The sequence below is a fragment of the Myripristis murdjan genome, chromosome 8 (genome assembly GCF_902150065.1).
Source record: "Myripristis murdjan chromosome 8, fMyrMur1.1, whole genome shotgun sequence".
Lineage (NCBI taxonomy): Eukaryota > Metazoa > Chordata > Actinopteri > Holocentriformes > Holocentridae > Myripristis > Myripristis murdjan.
The window spans coordinates 32,747,160-32,760,562 of NC_043987.1; the positions used below are offsets into that span (position 1 = coordinate 32,747,160).

Sequence of the window (13,403 nt, forward strand, 5' to 3'; positions counted from 1 at the left end):
AGAAAACAAATATGTTGTTTTTTTTTTTTGTTGTTGTTCTTGTTGTTGTTGTTTTGAAATAGACTTTTGTCTGCTGACAACTATTAGTAAAAAGGGCTGATTTGCCCTTCCTTGCTTTTTTCATGTTTGGACTCATTCATGAACACAGAACAAAGGTGATTCTATGCAGTCACGTTTATTGAAACACACTTTGCAAGCCAAGACAGTTTGATAAAGACAGGGCGTTCACTTGCACAAGAGACTCTAATGTAACAGCACACAATATGATGACAAACAAAACTCAGCTGACGCGCTGACTGTCATGTTAACAAAGTCACAGATTGCTGCTGCCGCAGAGGGCACACTTTCCACAACACAGGGTACACGCAGACACACAGAGGAACACACTGCAAAACACAACATTTAAAGCTGAATTGACTCCACTCAACAGACAACGGTGTTACCCTGCGCTTTAGAAACTCCTGCTGACTTCATGAAGGTGCTGGCACCAGCGGGCCAGACTTTGCAGGTGAAAATGACCTTGTCGTCCCACTTCTTCTTGCTGGTGGTGTACACACTTGTGACGGAGTAGCCATTCTGGGTCTTTTGTGGGGGGGAGTCGATACCATCTTGGAAGTCTGAAACCTGACCTCTGTCTTGTTCACTCCAGGTGATATAGTAGTCAGACTGCAAGGTGCTGGACACCAGACACACCAGAGTGACCTTATCGCCTGATTCTCCCTTAGGCATGTCTTCTTCTCGGAGAACGTGGACTACAGGTTTAATCGTGGCTTCACCTGAAAGACACATAGAATTTACCATAAGACCTATTTAGCTGGCGCTTTGAAATAGAATGAAACAAGACAGTTCCTGTATTACTATGTCAACTCAAGTCAAAGTTTACATCTATATCATAACAAAGCAGTTCAATGTGCTTTGTGTCACGGACAAATATGTGTCAAATACGTCTGCATAAATAAGACACATTTGTGTATCAAGTTGACTTGTCCTTGAGAGTTCAAGATTTCTCCACAACACAGTGAGAAAAAGATTTCAGCTGAAATTAGTGACTTTTCTCTGCGGCTTTTGGTAACATACCTTCATGGTGGACAGTGAGATCTTGAGTGACTGGCACCATGCCTTCTTCCTTGTAAGCAGAACAGCGAACTTGTTTTACAGTTGTCCAGTCCTGCAGGCTTAGGAGCAGTTTGCTGGTTTTACTCTTCTCACTGTCTTTCTTGACAGTGATACTGTTGGTATAATTGTTTCCATTAATTTGCCAGGTGATTATAGTTTTAGATACAATGTTTTTGTCCTCTCCTGTGATGGTGCAGTCCAACTCTACTTCGTTGTTTGAGAAAAGCTTTTTTGCAATTGGAGGGTTTAGTTTCACTGTGATGAAAGCTACATGAAGGAGAGGAACAGAGAAAAGGGGGTAAGAAGAATTCACTAAACTGGAAGACCAAACCAAAACAGAACTCTTAGCAGTTATGTCTGAGCAGAGAGGAATCTTATGTCATTGCCTGCTCACTATCAGCTCAATATGAGACATGTGCATGTGACAATGTCAGTAATACTGTACCACTGGAAGTCTTCTTGGTAATTGGCCCTCCAGGATGAGGAACCTCACAGCTGAAGACAGATTTACTCTCCCATTCCGTCTTGTCGACTTTCAGGACACTGATAAGTGAGTCGCTGCCTCTAGCTGTAGATATTTTGCCCTGTGTCACTTCCTCCTCGTTCTTTCTCCATGTGACTGACGAAATTGTTGAGGACAAATCCTCAATCATACATATTAGGGAGTAGGTGTCTCCATTAGGCACGGGCTGCAAAGTCACTGCAGAAGGAGTTACCGCTGGACAGGGAGAAGAAAGAGCAGACATGAACAATCCTATACTGTATTCTAACAATTAACAGCTCTGCTGTCTCAACCCTAGGTGTAATATCCCTGTACTTTGGCTAGATGGCAGAGTTGTACTTTTACACTGGCTGGTTCTTAAAGTCAGGTGGAGATGGAGCAGGATGTGTTGCACAGATGTTAGAGCAGGACAGGGAAGAGCGATCACGACAGGCAGCAAGCAGAAGCACCAAGTAACACCAAGGTCCCAAAAAAGCTCCTGAAATACAGAAGTCAAACATGACACTGAGCAACGGTGCATCACACACCCCAGCTGTGAAGCCTGCTCATGCCAGGAAAGGAAAGGCACTGAAAATGTAAATATCTATTTACATCCTCAGGCACCTCTCAGATTTTGTTTGGTGACTTCTCACAACTTTTTACACAGACAGTCACCACATTCCTTTTTCTTTCTTTTTTTTCATTTGACCTGAAAAGAAAAAAACAAAGAATTATAGATCAGAGCTTTCATATCAAAAATGATCAAAATACAACAATTTGTAACTAGTTCTAACATTTTGATGAATACAAATTATACTAGGCCTTGCAAGTTTGAGGGAGGTCAATGTTGAGGTTGACCATGTTGGATTTCTCAGCCATTCTCCTCACTGTGGACCTCATAATGACTCGGGATGTGTCCATCAAGGATTCATGGTAAACTACACAGCTATACACCGCTTCACTGCTGTTCCACTGCTCAAGGCTGAACGATAGCTGGCCATAGACAGAGTAGACTCCGTTGTTTTCTACCAGGTTTGTGGTATTAAACGCATACATTTTTGAATCTGCTGCCACATCGTCAACAAGCCAAGACACCTCAATCTCTTTGGGTTTGAAGTCTTTCACATAGCAAGTCAGGGTCACCATGTTATTTCGAATTTGTTCTACTGGAGGCAGCAGAAAAACTGATGGACGCTGAGGCACTTCTCCTGCAAGCATGACAGAACAGTTAGGCCCTCCTGGCACAGACCAGAGCAGCTGTTATACAACATTTCTTCTAGAAGAAGCATTCATAAACAACACTCACCCACATCCATGATCATCATGATCATCATGGACATAGATCTGTCAACGGCACTCAAACAGACTTGCAGAATAATGAAACTTTGCTTACCGCTCTTTTGATAAGATTTCGTCTGAGGCCTGAACAAACCTGGATGTTCAACCACACAGTTGTACTCTATCCCCTTGCTCCACTCCTCGTACAGGACGTCAATTATGGCAAATTTGCTTTTCCCATTGCTCTCACTCAGGTTTCTGCTTGCAACTATTGCTTGTCCATTCTCGTCCTGCCACTCAACAGACACTTTCTCTTTAGGAGTGACTTCGCAGATCAGCTCAGCGTTTTTGTTGAGAAACATGTCCTCCATTGAGATTGGTTTGATTTTTATGTCCAGTTCAGGTTGGCAAACAGTGCAAAGTGCTGGTCCTTCTGTGGGAGGAAATAATGAGCATTTACAAAACTTTCATGACTATGAAGCCTTGACTACTGGAATTGCATTAACAACAATGATAATTTACTCACCTTTAGAGGTCACAGACTTGTTCATATTTATCTTGGGTCCTCCAAACACACATGTAAATGTGTCGCCATCAGTCAAATCACTTCCCTCAACTTTGAGATAGCTGGCTGTGCTGTAAACAGTTGCAGTTTCGGTATGTCTGCCATAAGTAGCAGGTATTGGGTTGGTGATTTCCTGTCCATTTCTCAGCCATTTGATCTCATGTGTTCCGGTGAAAAATCAATGGCAAAGCAGGAGAAGGAACCCTTCGATTCATCCTCGGGAGAGGAGCCCAACACTAAGAGTTGGTTCCTTATGATACACGGCTGAAAAACAAACATACACAAATATATGTATGCAGAAGCAGGGAATAACAAATGTGCAGAAGCAGAGATGAACAAGGTCCAGCAGTTGAGATAAACCTTGGCCGACTTGTCATGAAGCTTTATGAAACTGTAACGTGTACATATGGAACTGCTCAAACACACAGTGAGTGTCAGACAGAAAAAGAGCTCGCCACTTATTATGTCCCTGATACGCGTGTCATCTACGCACCACTGACAGATAGCTTACAGACAGGATTCAGAGAGAGTCGAACACAGTTTCTCTTCTTTCCATTCTTTATGTAAAACTGAAATAAACACAAAGTTACATCGCTTTAGTTACAAACATATACAGCACAAATGAATTTATATTGCTTATGTGCACCTGCTACAACAAGAAGCTACATTTAGCTTGGCTTACATTTTTAACTTTTACCCTTAGCAAGCTTAGCAAATTAAATAATCACAGTGTAGTTTGTTTTAACTCAAAAGCACGAATTTCAAATTATATGTATGTCCATTTGCACAAAACACTGAAAAAGTATGAACTTACAAGCAAAGAGAGGAGCTCTCTGTCTGACCGCATGGAAAGATTTTCACTTTAAGTTTCACTTTTCCTGGCTGACTTCTAGCCTATGAGTCATGTGATCTGAACTGACCACTCAGAAAACACTTAAAAGTCAATATTGTTTTATATCACAAACCGCCACCAGGTGGTGCAAAAAAGAATGAATTTGAGGCCACAGAATGTGTGCCATGACACCACTGTCAATGACCTTTACAAGGACTAGAGCTTTAGTACTCTCTTCTGCATAGACACTGACTGTACAGGCAAGCCAACAAGTGGAAATCAACCTTTGCCTGGACATTTTCTGAGCCGTGAACGTTCATTGAAAGACAGTAAAAGTACAGGCAGGCAGATTGGAAACAACACGGGTTATGCAAGTAGATGGAAGCAAGTAGGACATATTGCCATAAAATGTATTAGCCAGGTGTAGAGAACATAGAAGAGCAGGAAATAAACTAGACTGAGCCAATAAGTCAATTTGCATAGTGCAAGCTCAAGCCTCTCCACCGAACTCTGTACCTGCTACTGACTCGACACATGATAATATTTATAGATATGAGAAGCTGTTTGATTTAGCAATAACTGCAGCCACATTCAATTTAGAATGATCATGCTGTACTTTGTGTCTGCTTTTATGCTATTTTCATGTGTCATATAACAAATTAGTATGGTACCTTTATAGATAACTTTAAAAAAAAAAAAAAAAAAAATTACATCTGGCTCACTTTTATGTGCACTGCATGAATGTAGAACTGAAGTAAGAAATCACTTAAAGTTACAAAAGGTTGTGGAGGGACATAAAGTCACTAAATTATAAAGCAGGGGGGAGACAAAGAAGAAAACGTACAAATAATTAACAAGATATTATTACATTATGATTAATTAATAGAGGTTAGGTCATCTAACTATCTTCAACAGATGCACAAGAATTGATGCTATAGAATAATAATCACAATAATAATAATAACCAAACCTGTTAAGACTTATTATTATGATTTAGCCTACTTGAAACTGCGGTGACTAAAAATACTTAAATTTCTATATTGCCTCAAATTATTAAAAAGTATACCAAATTTCAAACAAGTTAATTAGTTTCTGGATTGACTAAGTATGTACATAAAAGCTGAAGTGAATCTTACGTTTTGGCAATGTAATGTAGACGGTTTTTGATCCTGATCCTGGATGGTCCACGGTACAGCTAATGTTTTGTTTCAAGTCTGATCTCTTCACTCGGATCTGGCTGACCGCTGAATAGTAGCAGTCCTTCTGAACTGCAGGGTACTGAAGAGAGTCGGGCAGGTTCGTCCCGCTGGCAGTGGCACAGCTGAAGGTCAGGGAGGCGGGCGTGAAGCCGGTGGCGAGGACGCCGACAGTCAGCGTGTCACTGGTCTCAGAACCACATTGTACCAGAGGAAACACAGTAGGGGCCTTTGGTGTGTCTGAGAAAAAGAAAAATATTTCTCATAAGGATACTGAAATAAAAGTTTGATTGCACATGACAGAATTTTTTAACATGAGTGATAACAAAGAGAAGCCCATGGCAGCTTTGTGTTGCAGCTTTCGTATCCCAGTTATTTACAGGTTGGTAAGGAAAGGAACAGACTTACGTCTCTCACTTATAGCACTTTGTAGTAGTTATTGGCTATCAGTCAGTATATTGTTGGTAAATTATGATCAATTAATAGATTCAACAGTATTTTTAAAAACTCATCATTATTTGACATTTGTGGAGGGTTTGACAAAAGTAAACATCCATTCATTTCCGTAATAGCAGCCACATCACAATATGGACATTAAATGATTATGAAATAATTACTGTTCCTTTTGTTTCAGTTCCCTGGTTATTTAAGTTGATAATTCTTACCTGATGAAACAGTTTCTGTTGTACCCTTCCCCCAGGAGTCAAAAGCAGTGGAGCACAGCGCTAAATCTACTTATCGCTTATTTTCAAAAGGCTTCATCTAGTCAATAACTAGTTTGAAAAGTCTATAACTTTACTTTTAATAGAGAATAATATTGTAATATCCATTTGAATGACCAAATGCCCTAATATTACAGCATTTTGTCTAAGATCTTGTCTGATACTGAGGATCTTGCCCTTTCCTTTCTTGCTCCATGACTCTATCAGGGAACACTGAGAAATAGAAAAGCTACAAGTACAGTCTGTGAATCTGCACATATTTACAAACAGCACCCACAAATGATATGTTTGTAACTCCAGATTTGTTAACTGCACCCTCAGTAAAACGAGTCAGTTTGGTCTTGAGATGAAATTGTTGCACCATTAGTGATCGAAGAAGTAATACAGGCTAAAAATAAATGTACCAGCACATGGGGCACAAAGTCAGTCGATACTGAAAGCACTGCACCGATACTGTTAACCAAACGTGTTCCACATTTTCAGCTGGGACTGCAGCATTTTCCTCGAAGAGCTGAAAGTCTTTTATTACAAGGACGAGTTTGGCAACACCTGATCAGGACACAGTTGCACAAAGCTATCCCAAAACAGTCTGCAGTGAGTGTGTGTGTGTGTGTGTGTGTGTGTGTGTGTGTGTGTGTGTGTAGTGTGGTCACCCTCACTTCTTGGATCAAACCAAGTTAAACTGAAACTTTACATCTCCACAGCAAAGGCGCTGCCCTGTGGCAGGAGGAGAGCGCTGCAGACCCCCATCCTCTCCTTGAGCCCTCAGGCTGAAGGGGCAGCTGGTGGAGCAGGTCCAGTGTCTGGCTGCTGACTGCCCTGTCTCCCAGAATGCTTATAACATCTATAAGAAGGTTGCAAACGCTGAGGATGCTGTGACGACATCTGCTGAGGGTGCAGGAGAGTTTTCATAGCAGCAAAAATAGGAATTATAACTGCTACAAATGCCACACTAACTTTGTATTTTCACGATCACATCCCATTTCAACTCAGCTGTCTCACTGAGGAGCACAGCACTGGAGGGCTTCTGGAAACTAACAGCAGTGACAAGCAAGAGGGTAGAGGGTACAAATGTTCAGTGAAACATCAAACACTCCTAAAAAAATGAGAACTTACCAACACTTGGCTCCTCATAACCTCTGTATCAATTAGACCAACTCTAAAATTGTCCAGATTGTACCAGGATATTCTACCAGTAAAGGATAGAGCTCATTAGACTCAATTCATTCCCTTAAAAAAAAAAAAAAAAAAAAAAAAATTCATGGAAATCACATGAGTCATGACCAAAAGAAACAATCTAATTCACCCCAAACAAATATTGTAACATATACACATATAATATATGCACACACCACAATCATCAACACAGATAATGTAAGACAAAATGATACACACACAACCACCCACCAACCCACCCACACACAAACACACACACACACACACACACACACACACACACACACACACACACACACACGTATGAAAAAAAACAAATAAACAGAAATGTCATCATCAGTGTAAAACGGTCCCAGCTGGCCTTTTTGAGATCTACAATAAAAACTGTACCAGGTTCTTGTATTCTATCATACAACTCTATTATCTTTAAAGTCTTTCTAATGTTATCATTTAGACTTCCCCCCTTCACAAATCCTGACTGATCTTGCAAGTTTTTATATTCCGTGCTGTGTTCCTGTTTTAAAATGAGTGAAATCAGCCCTTCTTGTTGAGTTTTTGCTGGCTCCCTTTTCATATACAAACAATTAAAACATGCCAACATATGATCTTTATCGTGGAGATGAAAAGTTTGATAGAATCCAGCTGGTATTCCCTGTTTGCTTTGGCTTTTAAAAGCTTTAGAGGAGTTAAGGGCCACAGACATTTCATCTTCTGTAACTGGTCCTTCACTTAAGGCTTTCTGTTCAGATGTGACCTGTTTGCTGGGAAAAAAGGTTGTGTATTAGTCCTTGAAGTTGTTTTTTACTGTATTTGGCTGCTGTTACTTTTAGACCATCCCTTGTACACACTAGATTTATTGAATGTCTTTTTGGTAATTTGTTTGTTTGTTTAATTTATGAGCTCATACCAAAACAAACAAACAAAAAAACAAACAAACAAAACAAAAAAAAAAACACCACAGAGATCATAAATACTCCTGTGTATGGAAATGTTCTTTAAGTAAAGTAAAAAGCATGAAGCCTTTCACAACACAGCAGCTTTTCAGGGGATTTGTGGGCTGTTTTGTGTTTTGTTTGTTCTGGTGTGTGATCAGTGTACAGTTTTGGCTGTTTACACAAAACACAATATTTTAGTCCACTGCACCCAAAAAAGGTGTCTGTCTTCTTCGAGGAAGGTTATTTGCAACTCTGACAGTTTCTAGAAAGTTTCACTCTCCCAGGTGTGGTCCCAGAGGTACAGAGAGAGGGGGGAGTGACTCTCTAAAGACGATTTCTTTGGAAACCACAGGAAACTGAAAGTCCCTTTTAGCTCAACTTTTAACAGAAGTGATACTAACTTGTTTTACATGTTCACTGACTTGTGCCCTACCCAGGGGTGCCGTATATGGGGGGAAAGTTAGGACAATTCCAAGGGCCCCAGAAAATAGGTAAAAACTAATATAAAATTATTAAACCATCATTGATTAAATAAATATATATTTTTTTTCATGGGGCCCAAAATTCCTGGCGGCGCCCCTGGCCCTACCTCATATGACAGCTCAAAATCCTCCAAAGCTTAGTGTGTATATCACACTTATCATGCAGTTAGTGTTTTTATAATACAAGGTTACACCTACAAGTCAAACACAAACAATCCTAGCAATAACAAAAAACCCCAAGACAATAAATCACAAGCATGACAGGAAGTTTACTGTAAAATAAGCCATGTTTTACATTCAAAACTGCAAAAACACAGACCTACATATACAAAAGCTGGTTAAAGAAAAAGACAAAAACATTATATGCCACACATATTGTAACACTGCAACAATATAAAGAGAACAGGTTGATGAAAACGATTATGTTTTCATAAAATTACATGAAGCACAGGAAATGCATTTTGGAATGGTGTCATCATTATTTGTGAAGACGAATAAACCTGCCAAATATTACAACTAAATTTTACATTCTGACTGACAGAAGTGCAAATGGCTAGAGATTATGCTTACTTTTTTTTTTTTTTTACAAAGCCAATATTTCTCTTTTTAAATGACAAATACAGCAGCTCAATTAAATTTAAATTGTGCACACAAAAGGAATTTTCTAGGAGGAGCTGTGAAATATGAAGTAGAACTGTATGTATGTCATGCATCCATTCACTCCTCTTCATTTCAATGTTTCTTCATCTGAAAAAGATATAGGATCAAGGGGAAATGTACACTATATTGCAAAAAGTATTCACTGAGCTATCCAAATCACTGAATTCAGGTGTTCCGATCACTACCATGGCCACAGGTGTATAAAATCAAGCACCTAGGCATGCAGACTACTTCTACAAACATTTGTGAAAGAATGGGTCGCTCTCAGGAGCTCAGTGAATTCCAGCGTGGTGCTGTAATAGTAATGTAATAGGATGCAACCTGTGCAATAAGTCCAGTCATGAAATTTCCTCGCTATTAAATATTCCACAATTAGCTGTTAGTGGTACTATAACAAAGTGGAAGCCACTGGGAACGACAGCAACTCAGCCACCAAGTGGTAGGCCACGTAAAATCACCGAGCGGGGTCAGCGGATGCTGAGGTACATAGTGCGCAGAGGTCGCCAACTTTCTGCAGAGTCAATGGCTACAGACCTCCAAACTTCATGTGATCTTCAGATTAGCTCAAGAACAGTGAGTAGAGAGCTTCATGGAATGGGTTTCCATGGCCGAGCAGCTGCATCCAAGCCTTATCTCATCTCATCCTCAACCGCTTATCCGAAGCCGGGTCACGGAGGAAGCAGTTTCAGCAGGGGACCCCAAACTTCCCTTTCCCTAGCAACATCAACCAGGTCTGACTGGGGGATACTGAGGTGCTCCCAGGCCAGTGTGGAGATATAATCTCCCCACCTGGTCCTAGACGTGCCCCGTGGCTTCCTCCCAGCTGGACGTGCCAGGAAAACCTCCCTTAGGAGGTGCCCTGGTGGCATCCTTACCAGATGCCCGAACCACTTCAGCTGGCTCCTTTCCACACAAAGGAGCAGCGGCTCTACTCCGAGTCTCTCATGGATGACTGAACTTCTCACCCTATCCCTAAGGGAGAGGCCAGCCACCCTCCTGAGAAAACCCATTTCCGACACTTGTATCCGATCTTGTTCTTTCGGTCATGACCCATCGCTCATGACCATAGGTGAGGTTGGGAATGAAGACTGACCGGTAGATCAAGAACTTTGCCTTCTGGCTCAGCTCTCCTTTCGTCACAACAGTGCAGTGCAGCGAACGCAATACCGCCCCTTCTGCTCCGATTCTCCGGCAAATCTCACGTTCCAATGTTCCCTCACTCGTGAACAAGACCCCGAGATACTTAAACTCCTTCACTTGGGGTAAGAACTCATTCCTGACCTGCAGTGGACATTCCACCAGTTTCCTGCTGAGAGCCATGGCCTCAGATTTAGAGGTGCTGATTCTCATCTCAGCTGCTTCACACTCGGCTGAGAACCGGTCTAGTAAGTGCTGAAGGTCACATACTGATGATGCCATTAGGACCACATCATCTGCAAAAAGCAGCGATGCAATCCTCAACATCACCAAGCGCAATGCAAAGCGTCAGATGCAGCGGTCTAAAGCATCGCCGCCACTGGACTCTAGAGCAGTGGAGACGTGTTCTCTGGAGTGACCAATCACGCTTCTTCATCTGGCAATCTGATGGACGAGTCTGGGTTTGGCGGTTTCCAGGAGAACTATACTTGTCTGACTGCACTGTGCCAAGTGGAAAGTTTGGTGGAGGGAGGATCATGGTCTGGGCTTGTTTTTCGGGAGTTGGGCTCAGCCCCTTAGTTCCAGTGAAAGGAACTCATACCAAGCACATACCAAGACATTTTGGACAATTTCATGCTCCCAACTTTGTGGGAACAGTTTGGAGATAGCACCTTCTTGTTCTAACATGACTGCGCACCAGTGCACAAAGCAAGGTCCATAAAGACATGGATGAGCAAGTTTGGTGTGGAAGAACTTGACTGGCCTGCACAGTCAGAGTCCTGACCTCGACCAGATAGAACACCTTTGTGATGAATTAGAGCGGAGACTGAGAGCCAGGCCTTCTCGACCAACATCAGTGTCTGACCTCACAAATGCACTTCTGGAAGAATGGTCAGAAATTCCCATAAACACACTCCTAAACCTTGTGGAAAGCCTTCCTAGAAGAGTTGAAGACTCTACTTCCTGAGGAAGCTAAGATCCTTCAACGTGTGCAGCAAGATGTTGGAGATGTTCTACCAGTCTGTTGTGGCCAGCGTACTCTTCTTCGCCGTGGTTTGTTGGGGGAGCAGCATCGGAGCCAGCGACACCAACAGACTCAACAAACTGATCAGGAAGGCTGGCTCCGTGATTGGCTGCAAACTGGATACCGTGGAGGCTGTGGTGGAGAGGAGGACACTGAACAAACTGCTATCCATCATGGATAACCCTGACCACCCTCTCCACCACACACTGGACAGACAGCGGAGCTCCTTCTCCAACAGACTGTTACAGCTCCGCTGTCGAAGGGACAGATACAGGAAATCATTCCTGCCACAAGCCATCTGACTGTACAACAAATCACATCTGTCAGACAGAGACTCACAACTGTCTGCTGTATAGTTCTGTTTTTAACACTCCACTACTCGGCACCTTAACTGTTTATTATTATACATTACCCAGCACCTTAACTGTTTATTTATTATTTACATATTACATCCTAGGTTAATACACATTCACACTGTTTTTCAGACTGGAGGGGAAGTGGTGATTCCATAAGAGGCCGAATCATGTCTGAGAGTTCCTGGATCCCAGTACCGGGTGTCGGGTTCTGCCACTTGGTTCTTGGTTTCGTGGTTTCATGCTAACTTTCTTTATCTATTACAATCATCTGTATACCTCAATTCCATCTGTATAGTTCATATTCATTACCATCTGTATATTTCACATCTAATATCTCATATTCTTAGGTTAGCCCTTATTGTATGTTTTTAGTTTTTAGTCTTTATAGTCTTTATTGTATATATTTAGTCTTTATTCTATTTTACTTAACTTTATTATATGTTTCTACTAATGCTGCTGTAACACGAGAATTTTCCTGGTTGGGATCAATAAAGTCTATCTATCTATCTATCTATCTATCTATCTATCTATCTATCTATCTATCTATATGACCAGGCTGAATATCACGCTATAGCAGACAGAGAAAAGGAAGAGGGCTATAAAGGTGGAGGCTGTGGACCACAGGCTGCTGAACTCATCCTCCTCCATGCCACTGTTACACACTGAATGAGGCTCATGACATCCAGGTGCCAGATGATTTTATTCTGCAATCACATCAAAAACACAGTTTAGTAATGGCTTTCGTATCTGTTGTCTTTACAGCCGTTTTTGTTGTGTTTTTGTTTCATTGTTACTTCCAGCTTCTACCAAGACTCAGTTTAATTCAATAAGCCCATTATGAGTAGGCTACTTTGTGCTTCTACTATACATATGACTCAGATCTATTTAATAAACAGTGTAAACAACTGAAAATAAATCCACCTGGCAATGATAATCAATATGAAATGGCCACCTGTGTTCACCAACAAAATATTAATCTGAGTTAAACACAGCATTTTACTGAAATTCTTTTTTTACTGAAAGTCAGTAACACAAACGATGAACTCTGCCATGAACATTTACCCCTAAAATGTCCAGGGTGCCACACCACCCTGCAGGCAGCTCTGAGGAAAACTCTCACCTGACCCTGGAGAGGTTTCTGAGTGGAAGAAGGCAGGCAGTTAGATGACACATAGGTGCTTGTGTTGGAGTGTGTATGTGTGTGTGGGAGTATGCAGCAACATGTGTGCCCATTGTAAAGTTATCACATTTTGACCACTGTCTTTCAATACCAGTGTCAACATTTGGAGAGTAATTTTCCCCCTTTAGGATTTACTCATAGACTACTAAATATTACATCAAAGACTAAAATAACATACATGCTACTGTAAACAAAAGTATGTTTCTATGTGTGCTTACAGCCCATAACCTAATATAATAAGCCCATAATCAATATTTGCTGGC

The 13,403-nt window shown here is 41.3% G+C and overlaps 1 gene segment (V, D, J or C); it reads right to left on the reverse strand.

The window, feature by feature from the left end:
• Positions 1-211: 211 nt before the first annotated feature.
• On the reverse strand, positions 212-10,312 carry LOC115363698 (immunoglobulin heavy constant mu-like). The segment is given in 7 exon segments: positions 212-776; positions 1,078-1,383; positions 1,562-1,834; positions 5,409-5,708; positions 6,134-6,199; positions 6,885-7,075; positions 10,116-10,312. Coding segments are annotated over 7 exon segments (1,686 nt in total).
• Positions 10,313-13,403: the final 3,091 nt, after the last annotated feature.